Here is a 14,716-nt window from a genome sequence, read left to right as displayed (position 1 = left end):
GTGCTATCTTGAGCATTTTCAGGAAGTGTCACCAAAATACACTTTTTTGCACTGTAAAAAATGTACAGAGTAAACTGTCATCATGAAAACATGACAAAGCTATTAGACTATCTTGTTCATAAACAATGGTGTCAGGACTTTTCATCTTGATGACACTGACTCTTTTATTGACATGAATACTTGCTTTTGAGGAATGAGCTATACATTTTGAGCAAGTGACACACTTTTGCAGGTTATCAACTAGGTTTTGCAGTTTGTCCTAATTGTTTTGAGAAATGCATTAACTGTTGATCAAATGTAAATAGTGTTGGGGAAAATGCACTAAAGCGACTGAGAAAAACTGTAACATTATAGCAGACACTGTAAAAAGCTCATTCATAACAACTAGATTTTTCTGACAGGGTAGTTGAGCGTCTTTGAGTGTAAAAATGTTGTGGGACTGCTGTACAGAAGTTATTAATAGAGATTATAGATCACGAAATTTAGAGGTTTTTATTTTAGCAGTGTGGAATGAACTAGCCATTTTGAGCATGTGACACGCTTTTTGCAGGTTATCAACTAGGTTTTGCAGTTTGTACTAATTGTTTTGAGAAATGCATTAACTGTTGTGCAGAAATGCACTACTGTTGTGAGAAATGCACCAAAGCGATTGAGAAAAACTGTAAAACATGTGCTTGTTTGTTGTAAAGATTTGTAAGAATAACAAAAATACTCATTTGTGCATCTCCTTATTTCCAGGTGCAGCCATCCTACCGTTGTGGCTGGTGTATTCTGGGAAATTTTTTTACCCCTTGGTTTTGAGTGTGGTCCTGAAAGATCTTCATTCGAAGGGCAATCTACCCCTTTACATTAGCCCTATGCCTTCAAGCTAAAGAGAATTGGGACACCCCTACCCCTTCGCAGGAACGCGTAAAATGAGAGGTAGGGGTAAGGGCAAGGGCTAAGGGGTAGAGTTGGGATTAGGCCTAAGTATGGTTTACACCATACCAAGTTAGTACCAAGAACCAGGCACTCTAGATTTCTCGTGGGATGTTTTTCGGGGTGATTTTTTTTTTTTTTTGCGCAGAAGACACAATTACTGCTAATATCATGCATTTATAGTAAATGTTTCACATTATTCACATGGCCTGGACAAATATATTGGTGCAAGTAAACAAAGAGGCATCAAAGTGACAAAATGCTACAAATTTTCAATTAAGGCTGTTAGTAATTTTGCTTTAAAAAGTATTCTCTTTATTTTGATTTGAGTTTTATTTTCAAAAAAGGAATTAGGTTTAGGTTTTCCAATAAATATAATTTTTTATTAGATTGAGTGAACAGTAGCAACAATGGTATACAGAATATGAAGATATACAAAAACAATGTATGTGTTTGCTTTTTTTTACAAAGCTGATCTGACTTTACACATACAGAAAAAAAGCATAATATAGGCTGCATGGTATACATACAGAATATGACAGAAGTAATATAAGTGCAATGTAAAGCTTTTCTAGTAAATTAGTAGTTCCCAGTATGATTAGCATTATACAGTTTAAGTAAAATAAAATAATTTTGCAAAAGGACTAAAAAACCTTTATCCACATCTAGAATTATTCTTTCATTTATTTTCCTTCAGCTTAGTCCCTTATTTATCAGGGGTCACGACAGCGGAATGAACCGGCAAATATTCCAGCATATGTTTTACGCAGCGGATGCCCTTTCAGCTGCAGCCCAGTACTGGGAAACACCCATACAATTTAACAATCACTCACACCCACACACTATGGCCAATTTAGTTAATCCAACTCACCTATAGAGCATGTCTTTGCAAACAAACTGCTCAAACTAGTTGACTCAATATTTCAATTAAGTGTTCAGTAGCATCATTATAATTGGATTTTGGCCAAGAGCTCAGTGTTAACTGAGAGTTATGAGTGACACATTTGTGCCACTATACTCATCAAATACATCTAGATTAAAATAAAGATGTGAAGTTCTACTAAACACAAAAGTTGGTTCACAAAAATGATCTGAGGTAGCATTTATCAGGCTTGTGTATCAGTGTCGTATGGTAGCATGGTACTTATCCGGAGACATTGAAGGAGACCAATTATTCCCCGTGTTCGCATGGGTTTCCTAGGGGTGCTCCATTTTCCCCCACAAGTCCAAAAAGTGGTATAGGTGAACTGGTTAGGCTAAACTGTCCATAGTGTATGTGTGTGAATAAGAGTGCATGGTTGTTTCCCAGTGATAGGTTTCAGCTGGAAAGGCATACACTGCGTAAAAACATATACTGGATAAGTTGGCGGTTCATTCCGCTGTGGCGACCCCAGATTAATGAAGGGACTAAGCCGAAAAGAAAATGAATGAATTATTCCCCTTTTTACAAGACTTTAAATAATTATCTGATGTTGCTAGAGGGTCTGTGTGAAATTTCAACTTAAAATACCCCACAAATAATGTTTTATAACTATTTTAAATGGCCCCTTTTAGGTTTTGATCCAAATTGTGCTGTTTTGGTGACTGTTGCATTCAAATTAGACTGTGCTCCAAGCACTCTTTTTAAAAGTGGGTGGAGCTACAAAAGCATATGTGTCAGCAGGGCTTTACATTAACACCCGCCAACCCGCCAAATGCGGGTAGATTTCAGCCTCTGGTGGGTAAAGGCTGATTTATACTTCTGCGTCAAACGCACACGTATGCTACAGTGTTGACGCATAGCCCTACGCCATGGCCATCAGCGTTGCTGACGTGAACCTCAAATCGGCGCGTAGCGCAAGCTCTGTGATTGGTCGGCTTAGTAGCGATGACGAGTCTGGGCGGGACCAGAGCTGCGCGAATGGTGCGACCCCGATGGAGCTATTGTTTACAAGTGTGGAGTCCTGTGAAGGAGCTCCGGATGTAAAGTTTAGTTTTTTGTTTACCTCATAGTTAAAGTTGATGCACGTCCGCCAGTTCCTGCCTCAAAATGAGCGAGTTTAAGCCACTTGTACATTCAGGAAGTGTTCAGGAAAAGCAAAACAGCAGCGAAGAACCTCGACACAGAGGAACATTTACACCTCACTGCCAACTAGCGTTTCGGAAGTGTTAATGCAGATCAACTGAGACAGCGCGTAGAAGTATAAATGCACAGCTACGCGCGTCGCATGTGCCGTGGAATACGCCGGTCACTTGACGCAGAAGTATAAACCAGGCTTAAGACAGCCGCGCCCACGATCCACTTTGGCAAGTTGGAAATCATTTTTACATTGTAGTTTTCTTAAAGCAGGTTTCGACAATAAGGATGGCCCAATATGCGTGCAAATGTGATCTAAGAATCGAGAAGCAGCACGACGGACAATAATAACTGTGTTCGCGCGAGCAAAAGCAGGTGAATACCTTATGAGAGGATGATTACTCACGCGCACAGGTGATGTGATGCGCGCGACTGTTAAAAAGCTACCGTTTACGTGCGCAAAAACAACTGTGCGTAGAGGAAGCGCAACTGTAGCGATCGGTTCTCTTTGAAATTGACTGGACAAAAAGCGATGCTCGTGTAAGCTGCAAACCTTTGTAAGCAGCAGCAGTAGTCACTGCTCTCGTTTGAATTATTCTCACGCACGTGATCATCCTTTCACTATCATTCGTGGTATGTTTTTACCTGCTTTCTGTTGCTTACAGTTATTTTGTTAATATAGTTTAATTATAATACTTTGCAATAACATTGCTTTAATATGATATTAACTCCACATTTATGTGTAGTAACCTCTGATCTGGGACCTTTAGCCAGGACAGATTACTGTGCATATTTTGGACATGAAAATAGTTATTTTTAAATGTCATTTAAAAAAAAAAAAAAAAAAAAAGAGTTTTGTGCATGTATACAGCTATTTATTTGCTTTTTTTTGACACATTTAAAATGTGTGGCTAAGAAATACATTTTCTTTTTGGTGTGGTCAGAGATAAATTTGGTAAATCCTTAATTTTGAGCCCTAAAAAAAGTCATGTGAAATAAAAAACCATTTTAATGCGACACAACCCATTTGCTCATGCACAGAGAGCAAGCTCACACACAACACACACAAACAGTGAAATAAATGAGCAGGCATGTGGACAACACATCTAAATCAAGTCGTTTTAGCATGTCAAAGTCACGTTTATTAATACAAAATATTTTTTTTCCAACCAACAAAATTGTGGCTAGTGAAAATGGCAAGTGGCTAGTAATGTTGGAAATCTACTAGCCATAGAGGCTGGTGATCAAAAAAGCTTATGTCAAGCCCTGTGTGTCAGCATAGTGGCAGATTTCAAACAGGACTAATGTTATCTCTATGAAAAACTGAAAATGTCAAATGAAGTGGTTCAGAAGAAGGTATGGAGACTATGGTGCTCTTTTGTGCATCCTCAAACTCAATTCTTAGTTGCTGACATTATCTTCAGCAGGTATGCTTCGAAAATCCTAATGGCAGATGTCTGCTTGTTACTAATGGTCAGGGCTTTCTCTCGCTGATGACATGTACAAAGGAAGAATATCAAATTTAAACAATAAGTGTCTGCAGACTGTTTTTATGAGGTGTGATTATTAAAAAATAGAATTAATGCATGTGTACCATTAGCGGCTGGTTATTTTCACACACAGTTATCTCACAACTTTGTTTAAACCCCTTATATCATGAACAGTAAACAGACCACCAACAGTCCACGATTTTGTACACCTGACCCGAGGGCCACAGAGACAATACACCATTTTTAGCAAAGTGAAACATTTCCCTCTTTACACAAACAGGATGTCTCATCATCCCCCATGGAAGATTCTTCTTCCTGTGTCTGACAGGGTGTTTTTGGCCCAGACTGCACCGAATTACAGTGGTCTGGTCAATGGTCAACACTGATGTTTCAAGGCCCACTGTCAAAGATGCTATCATCAGACATGCTTAAAATGCAATACTCAATTATAACAGGGAACCATATTCCAACTGTCTTTGCTTAAAGGGACATTTTACCTGAAATTGCTTGAAGACCATTAGAATAATTAATAAACATTGAAAAACAAATACTTTGAATGTACATTTGTCATGCAATTCATAATAAATTTAGAATTATGACCAAATGAATATGTAATATAAGTGTATAATTATAATTATAATAAAAGATTTAATTATTATATACTAAGTCATAAGATAAATATATGGCAAAAATTAAAATTATGAGTCATACAGCAACAATTTATATATAAATTTATATATTAATTTATAGATAAAATATAAATGATGACATATGAGACTGTGCTCCCAGCACTCTTTTTTAAAAGTGGGTGGAGCTACAAATGCCTATATGTCAGAATAGTGGCAGATTTAAAACAGGACTAATTTTATCTCTGTGAAAACCTGAATATGCCAAATGAAGTGGCTCAGAAAAATGTCGTCTTTGGAGACTACGGTGTTCATCTGTGCATCCTAAAACTATAATCTCTGATCTTCAGCAGGTTTGGCTCGAAAACTCTAATGGTGGATGTGTGCTTGTTATTAATGGCCAGGGCTTTCTCTGAAGACATGTACAAAGGAAGAATATCAGTCAAAGTGTTTTTGCACTTTTCTCACATAATTTATTGTTAATTTAGAATTATGACCAAATTAATATGTAACATAAATGCATAATTATAGTTATGATAAGTCATAAGATAAATGTAGGACATAAATTGTAAATATGACAGTCATACAACACCTGATAGATAAAATATTAATTATGACATATGAAGAAAAAACTATATAAATTTGCTATTTAATAGTTAGTGTGTAATTATTAAAGCATATTTATGACAATAACTCACAAATACTTAATAAAATTTGATGAAATACTATGTCATATTATAATAAACTAAGGTTATTTTTTAAATAAACAAAGAGTCAGATTTTACAGCCATTTTATAACCTTGATTTGGGTTTTACTTATGTACCATAAAAATGTATAGACTTAAGATTTCAAGTGTAGTGAGCTCCAACTTATAATTAATCCTTTAAATAAAAAAAAAAAGGTAACTTTCACAAATGTAGTCTTGACTGTAAAATTATAATATGTGCAACCTTTTAAGTGCAAGGTCTTTTTTTTCAGTAAAAGGCTACTTATATATATATAACTAAGTTTGGTGAACTGAACAATTTAAGTATTAAGTCTACAAAACCGAAAAGTTAAATCAACTTAAATATGCAAGTTTTGGGAAACTCTATTACTCAATTAAATTGAGGCAAGGAGTTTACTCAATTAATTTAGTTCAGTTAACTTATTAGGGTTTTCAGTGTAAAGTATCTTAGTATCTCAAATTCCTCTTCTCAAGTAATCTCAAAATCAATAATTAATAACTTAATAATTCATTAATTTGAATAATCTTACTTAATTTTATAATATAATACAAATATAATGAGGCTTCAAACTCTTTAAATGTGCCATACTTCATTAGATTTTAACCATATTTAATTGTTTGTTAGTTTAGTTGATTAGTTGTTTATTAATGGATAATTGGGTATAGTATTGTGATTTTACCATTATAATTTCAGGTGATAACATAAACTGCATTGATCGGGCCTTTTCTTGTCATTGTCTTACCTTAAGGTGCTGAAGCTGCCGTCGGTCATCCTCTAGTTGTCTTTTCTTATTCTCAATTTCTGTCTGCCTTTTCCTCTTTTCCTGTTAATAAAAATCATATGATATTAACATTAATATTGAGATAATACCTACTCAAACCACTGATGTAACTTAAACAAAACACAAGTGAGCACAAACAACCATACAATAGCATATATTATGCTGTGATATTTTTGCTAGTGTTTTTTAATTATTTGCTAAGTGACAGCATTGTTTCCTTTTTGGAGATCACTTTCATGTACACTCACCTGAACTACTACTCCCATGGGACATATTATTGCATATACACACACAGATGCAAGAGGTGATGCAATTATAACTTGATGTTATAACAGCTTTCATAACATTATTTATCAATAGGTGGGTTTTTGACTCTCAGAAGCTATGAAAATTTAAAACTTAAAACAGAAAATACATTAGGACCATTACTGTTTACATCTCTCAAAATGGTCTATATGCATGGTTGTCATGTTACAAATAAATTGTAATTTTGAAATAATGACACTTAATCACACTTTTGCAGTTGTTTTTTCAGACGATAATATGTCTCCAGCCAAGGATACTAGACAACACAAGCCATTTTAGACACAGCTCAAAATCATCTGTTTCCAAACTGCATATGTAAAAATCTCTGACCCAGTTTCAGATTTGTGAAATGGGTTCAGTAGGTGGGTTTATTGAGACCGCCAGGGGAGCAATTGGTGTGAGAATCTGACTTACTGCAATAGCCTGGAGCCGCTCCTGCTGTGAGACTGACTCTGACATCCTGAAAGAGACAGAATATATATTAGGCTACCAGGTAGTACAATATCCACAAACAGAAGGAAGATTTGCTTCCTGTTCTGGCATCTGGCTTTTCTTTGCTATTTTGGTGAAGTCTGTGTGTAAAATGACATAGTTGCTATATTTGCACCAGTAAATGCAGGCCCGTAGCTAAAAGGGGAGCTTCTTTTTTTCTCAAAAAGTGGACCTTTAGCAGTTATTTGCCTCATTTTCTATTAAATTATGAAAACCAAATACTGCTTTTTAGTGACATTTTAAGCAATATTTTTTGCTGGATACTGGATAGTGTTATTAATTCCACACTTTTTGATGCAACAAAAAAGTCCTTATTTTTTGTCAAAGTGCTTACCATACTATTTTATATTCACAAAAATGTATATTTTTTTACAATGTTTATTATGTTGTTACAGTTTTATAAATAATGTAATGAGATAAAAATTTTAAGTCAACATTTTTAACAAAGAAATACAAAAAAATACTTGTTAATTTATTATTATCCACCATTAAAAACAAAATATAGAAATCTGTTAAAACTGTAGCCTATAGGCAAATAAACTGACCAGCCCAATTCCTCAGTCAGAATTTGTCCATTTAAATTATAACATATAATTAAATTTGTTTTAAAGCCTTCTTCTATTTGTTATTTTTACAGTTTATGATGGCATACTAATGCGACAAATGAGCTCAAAAAGGGGCCAAATTCTGGAAATTGTGAGTAGGGGATGAGTCTTTCGAACCACCCGAACCCCCTCTGGCTAGGGGCCTGCATAGCCACACAACACACCACTAATTTTCATAGAACTCTCACTTTAAAGCATTAATTAACAGTCAAGATGGAATTTTAGAAAAAATGGAAAAGACCTTTGAAATCTGCAGAATAATGGCTGCCAAGATTCAGGATAAAATGGAGCTTTCTCGTAATGCAAGAGGGGAACATTTTGAAAAATGAGCTTTGTAAGATTATATTTATGCTGATTTTGATTGAGCAAGAGAAGAAAAATTCAGCTTTGGAAAGAAACTCCAAAAATTCCTTGTACTATTTGTGCAACTGATTCCAAGAACAGCATGAAATGGCCGAAGAACTGTGTTGACGCTCACCACATCCTCTGAAGGTCATGCGGGAGAAATGTCTGTAGACAAATGCCAGCATGAAGTTCTCCCTAATGACAAATGAAATCTAGTTTCCCATCAGGAACATCCTAGTTCAACTCACTACCTAATTTCTTGACAACACACCCACATTTCCTTGTTCACTTGCGAAGGGCCTGGCTCATTCAGAGATGGACCCCTGCTGTCGGCCCCATCTTCTGAAGGACACAGCTGTAGCAGCTCCCCCTATACAAAAGCTGAGGTGAGATTCCAATAGGGAAAAGAAAAATGTAAAGACTGTACTCTGACTCGCCTCACTCACTTTCCCCTCCCCCTTCCGGAGTAAACACAACACCTGTACAAACAGTCTGTCAGAGGAACTGAATGGTGACACAGCAGCTGAAAGCATGAATAATGTTGATGCTGAACCTTCTTTACGGAAGGAAATAATGTTTCAAGCTGATTTTACAAAGGTGAAATCATAAACCCATAGAAATTGCCATATGCTTTCTTTTATATAAACTATTGAATCTGTATAGTAAATTTATATCTACATCTCTGAAATCCATCATTAAATGATAGGTTTGAAAATACTACTTTTTTCATAATAAAATAGGTGACAAAATTCCACTGACTTATGTTGAAAGCTCATATTCAGGGCCTAAAACCAACTTACTGCCACACCTGCCAATGGCTCGTGACTAGCTATAAAACATTTCCGCAAATCCAGATATTTATATAGTTTTAAAGTGACCTGACCATATTTACCGTGTTTTTCCCATTTGAAAATGGAACCGAATGGAACAGACCATCATCATAGTCGCAATATCAAATTCATGCTACTCTGTCTTAGATCCATTCTCACCAAGATCATCCGTCTCTAAAATGCAGAGAACCATTCGTTTGCACCATCTCAGTGTTTTTGTATTGGCAGAATGACTCCAGGGGTGTGTTGCCACAATCTTGGGTTTTGCAGAATAAACAAGCTAATAATAAAAAAAAAATTATAAACAAAAGATTGTTAAAAAAAAAGCAGTCATGTTTCAGGTTAGAGTTATTAGAAACGTAAAAGATGGGCAATCACTGCTCTGGACTCATCAGCTCATATTTATCCCATTATTTGATTCACTGTTGTCAGTGATGCCAGAACAGCCAATCTTCAAAAAATATAATTTGATTTGCCTATGTTAGAAACAGCAAATCACTTAAAAAAATGGATGTCATTCTTTATACACTGTATTGTATTAATTCATCATTTTGTTACCCACCAACTAGCAATTGTCAGTATTTATAATGATATCTCATAGTAATTCGTAACTTTTTGATTTAGTGACTAATTACTATGAATTTGTGCGATTTCATTCATACAGTTTAGTATGAATTGAACATACAGATTAGTGACAAAATCATAAAATAGTTATATTTCCAGGAAAATACCAGGAAATACTCGAAATAGTTGTTTATAAGTCTTTTACCTTTTGTCAGTTTAGTTCAGTTGTACAAAATTGTATGATTTTAAAAAGGAGGTGTGGCACCCAACCCCACCCCTAAATCCAACCATCATTAAGTGATATTGTACTAAATTGTATAAATTAGGTCATACGAATTATAACAATTAGCCACTAAATCAAAAAGTAACGAATTACCGTGAGATTGTGTTGGTATTTCATATAGCTACTCGCAAACATGATTTTGATTACATTTTGCCACTTTGGGGAGTTTTCATTTTCGGCATTGTTTAGGAAGTCAGTAGAGCAGAATATCAGATACAGTTAGGCTGTATTAAGCACAGGGCTGCATGATTAATAAAAAAACAAAAATGAAATTATGACATGGTTTAGTGTGATTATTAAATTGCAAAGGAGGTTTTAATAAATAAGCATATGCACTGTTTTGTTGTCACAAGAATCACATGCTCAGTGTCTCAGTTCTCAGTAAACCTGCACACAAACTTCACCATCATTATGATCATCATCATATTATTATTTATTAATTTATTTTATTTTTGGCTAAGTCCCTTTAATAATTAGGGGTCACCACAGTGAAATCAACCGCCAACTTACCCAGTATATATTTTATGCAGCAGATTCCCTTCCAGTAACAACACTGGGAAACACCCATACACTTTTGTATTCACACACATACACTACGACCAATTTAATTTATTCAATTCACCTACTGTATAACACATGTTTTTGGACTGTGGGGCAAACCGGAGCACTCAGAGGAAACCCACGCAAACACAGGGAGAGCTTGCAAACTCCAAACAGGAATGCCAACTGAGCTTCAACTAGAGATTTCTTGCTGTGAGGTGATAGTGCTACCCACTGTGCCACCGTGCTGCCCGATTATATTAATATTATTATGTGCAAACCATTATGTGTAACCATAAATGATTGTGCTCTTTTTATTGAGACTTTTATTGCAGTAACCACCCTGAACCTGAACTAACAGCCAACACTCTTTCAACAGCCCAAAAAATACAAAAACCACCATTCTAACAACCATTTGAATCAGCTTATCAATCACCAAAATAACCAACAGCACCCTTAATATCCAAGAGAAACCAAGAGAAACCCCTTACCATACATGTCATATTTCCAATGTTAACAAAAAAAACAACATTATATTTAATGAAGTTGCACAGTAAAAAAAAATAGTTGAATCAAATTATCTTTTCTAGTCATTTCAACTTACATTAATTAAACTGACTGAAAATTATTAAGTTAAACGTTGTTTAACTTAAAAATTTTGTTTGTCATTACAATTTTTACAGTGTGTGATACCAAATAATTGTCCAGTTTCTGACTGATTTGAGAGGATTGTATTAGAGTGATAGACGGCTCCTGTCAATGTCAACTCTATTCCTGTTTTCAACATTTCAGCCAATTTTAATTTAATTACTTTGACCATTATTGTGTAAAATGTGTTTTTTTTTCTTTCAGCAATATTTTTCATCAAGCATACAATGTAATCATATAATGTGACTTTTGCAAGTTTCTACAAGTCATATGTAAGAGACTTTTTAAGACATTTTAAAGACAATTGTGAATTAAATTTTAGACTTTTTATAAGGCAAAATGCTAAGGTTGGAAAAGATTTTTAACTGCCTTTGAAAAATACAGCTTTTTAACAAAAACCTTAACCAAAAAAAAAAAAAACTTTAACCAAAAAATTGACAAGTTTTAGAAACTAAAATTAGTTTTAGTCCTAACCAGGTAGCTATAAATACACTGAGTACTGTTAAACAAATGTTATTGTGAGGAAGATAAATACACCATATTGGTACATCGAGTTATTGTTTATTTAATGGGCTAAATGCACAGCTAGTGTTTTTCAGCCAATGATAAACTTCCGGTGAAAGCTTAATGGGACTATTTTTAATTTTACGAGTTTCCTTTTGCAGCATCAATGTTGTAATGTAATTACAATACATTCAATTGAATAGATTTAAGCATACATTACGTTTTTCAAGTGTAAAATGAGAAAAAAGACCACGTAATCACTAGTGCTGTCAGCATCAACAGGCGTGCACAAAAATTCTATTATTATATAAAATATTGGTGTAAAATAAACTGTCAAATTTGTTTTGGAATTTAATGCAGTGCTTCTTGTCTGGTCTTTGACCCATTTTAAATCGTTTATCTATCATGCAGTGAAGATCTCAGATTTTTAAAGAAATCAGACCTTAAACGTGGCAATTTTATAATGGAAAGACAGTTCACTGGAAAAGCTGAGGCTGGCTGGCTGAATTTAAAAGTCTGTGTGCATATACCCCATTGTGCTTGTGACTGGATGAATGTTAGCGCAGTTTAATAGCTGTTCATAGAAATTAAAAAAATAAAACTGGTTTAAAACTATTTAAGATCTACAACACAATATTTCAGTGAATTTAAGACTTTTTAGGACCCCACAGACACCCTGCTTGCAGGACAAGTAGTATTCCAAAAACAATGCAACTCAGAGTAGTATGCTATTCAAATTCAATTAGGTTTTCTTGAATATTTCCAATGCCTGAAATCAGTCAGACAAACAGTTGTACCCACCCGGCAAGGGCTATTCACACCAACAGAAATGTTTAGTAATAGAAGTAGATGTAGATGTGAAATTCACATTTTAAGATTCTTCCCCTGATACTTTAGCAAAACAATATATTCAATATAAACAATATAGCACTAGAAAAATTCTGCTAAAAAAGCAGAAAAAAGCAGCTAAATCATATAGTAGGGGCTTAGTAAGCAGGAGAGGTTGCAATACTTTGACAAAATTAATTGAATTTATTAACATTTTTCCAGGTTTATTTGACATGATTGATGCACAATAATAATACAGAAATGTAGAATAAGCCAGAATAAGCCAAAATATTTGTTTACATATGCTGTGCATGAACTTATGGTAAAAAAAAATCTGTCTAAAAATATAAAACAATTAATCAATGCATAATAAATATGTTTCAAAATGCACATGAAATTTACTACATTCATAAAAAGATTTACTATCCAACAAGAAATTATACTGAACCTATAACTATAAAAGCATCTGAACAATATGACACTAATTAGACCTGCCATGATGTCTGTTATTTGTTGTACGATATATTGCACAAAAATATACTGCAATGGGTGATATATTGTCATTTTAAGACCATTTTATGCCACTCATTTTATAATGGCAGAATGACAATATAATAGCATCATCAGTGCACTTTTCCAAAGAAAAAAGAACATTTTATTCTTAAGAATATTAATTATAGTAATTTTAACAATTTAATACTTAGACATTGAAATCATAATGTAAATAAACAAACAAACAAACAAATAAATAAATATATAAATAAATAAATTGAACTATGTTCTTTAACATGTAAAACAGGATTATTATTGTTCATTATATCATTATATATACAATAATATTGTTCATTGTTATCATTAATAATTATAATTACTGTAATTGAGTAGTTTTTCCTCAGGAATTGTACTTTACTAAGTAGTTTAAAATCGTGTACTTTTACTTTCCCTTGAGTACTTTTTTTAGTGCTGTTTCACTTTTCCATGATTAATATTTTTAGTGCTGTATCACTACTTTTACTACATTACTTTCCTTCCTCCTGCAGTCACTACTTCCTGTCCTATCAAATCGCACACAGAAGGTAAATCACCTCATAATGAACTACCTCAAGACATGGTCGATTTATAATTGCTGCAAACTGTTTGAAAGCATTAAAAGTGTCCAAAATGATGTCCAAAATCGTTACACGCATTGACCCAGAGACAATTGTTTAGATGTCACTGATGAAAAGATGACTTTGAGAATGACAATGTTGACTGTATGATGACTGAAATGGCCTTTAACACCCAGCAGTCACAAGACATTAACATGATGTCAGATTGAAGTTCACCAACGTCATGGAGACATTGCATTTTGTTTGGAAAAAAAAATCAAATTGACATCAGAACTCAGGCCAACGTCAATGTCCAACTTAAAACCTAACAAATATCAACATCTAATGACATTACAGCTTAATGTTGTGTGGACGTTACCACTACGATGTATATCAGACGTTGAACTTTGGTTGCCATATCTGACAAATAAACATCAGTATTTGACGTCAGTTACATTGGTTTAAGATGTTGGCTCGACGTTGAATTTTAGTCACTTTCCAACAACCTAAAATTTACCAAATATCAACATCATTTGACGTCATTATTGAACATCAAAATAACATCGTTAGACGCTGGCTAAAAGTTGAATTTTGGTCACCTGACATTACAACCTAAATCTAACCTATTAACGTCTTTTGACGTTGTGTGCCTGCTGGGCAATAACTAGATGCGCTACAGAATGTTACGTTTACACATATCCACAAATTACATGTAAATGCATCAGCTTTTAACAGCGTAATATTCATTACTCTTGAGTACTTTTGAAAGGCTACTTTTTACTCATACTTTGAACAGTATTTACTGGATACTTTTACTCTACTTGCACTACATTTTTTGGCAAGTAATGGTACTTTTACTTGATTATGATTTTTCAGTACTCTTTCCACCACTGCTGATGTCCATGTAAACATAGTCAGTGTTTATGCCTCCATTATGAATCCTTGTTGATGATGTACCATAAAAACGTTCGAGGTTACTAAAGTAACCCTTCGTTCCCCGAGGAGGGGAACGGAAGCACTATAAGTGGATTTGATTTGTAAAATCCACGCATTGGGAAGGATTCGGATCAGAAGCCGCTTGTC

General features: G+C 34.4%; 1 protein-coding gene across 5 annotated transcripts in view; it reads right to left on the bottom strand.

The window, feature by feature from the left end:
• The window catches only part of palm1a (paralemmin 1a), a 76,038-nt gene that overhangs the window by 31,116 nt on the left and 30,206 nt on the right, over positions 1-14,716 (bottom strand). For all 5 annotated transcript variants that reach the window (XM_087272375.1, XM_087272376.1, XM_087272373.1 and 2 more), the window contains 2 exon segments: positions 7,321-7,366; positions 6,562-6,642 (listed from right to left, as the gene is read on the bottom strand). Coding sequence is in view for 3 of the 5 variants with exons in the window: in XM_087272373.1 (XP_087128499.1) it covers positions 6,562-6,642; positions 7,321-7,366 (127 nt within the window). In the remaining 2 variants the exon portion in view is untranslated.

The sequence above is a fragment of the Danio rerio genome, chromosome 11 (genome assembly GCF_052040795.2).
Source record: "Danio rerio strain M-AB ecotype USA chromosome 11, GRCz13ab, whole genome shotgun sequence".
Taxonomy (NCBI): domain Eukaryota; kingdom Metazoa; phylum Chordata; class Actinopteri; order Cypriniformes; family Danionidae; genus Danio; species Danio rerio.
Note: the sequence above shows the minus strand (reverse complement) of the source record. Positions and strands in the feature narration are given on the sequence as shown.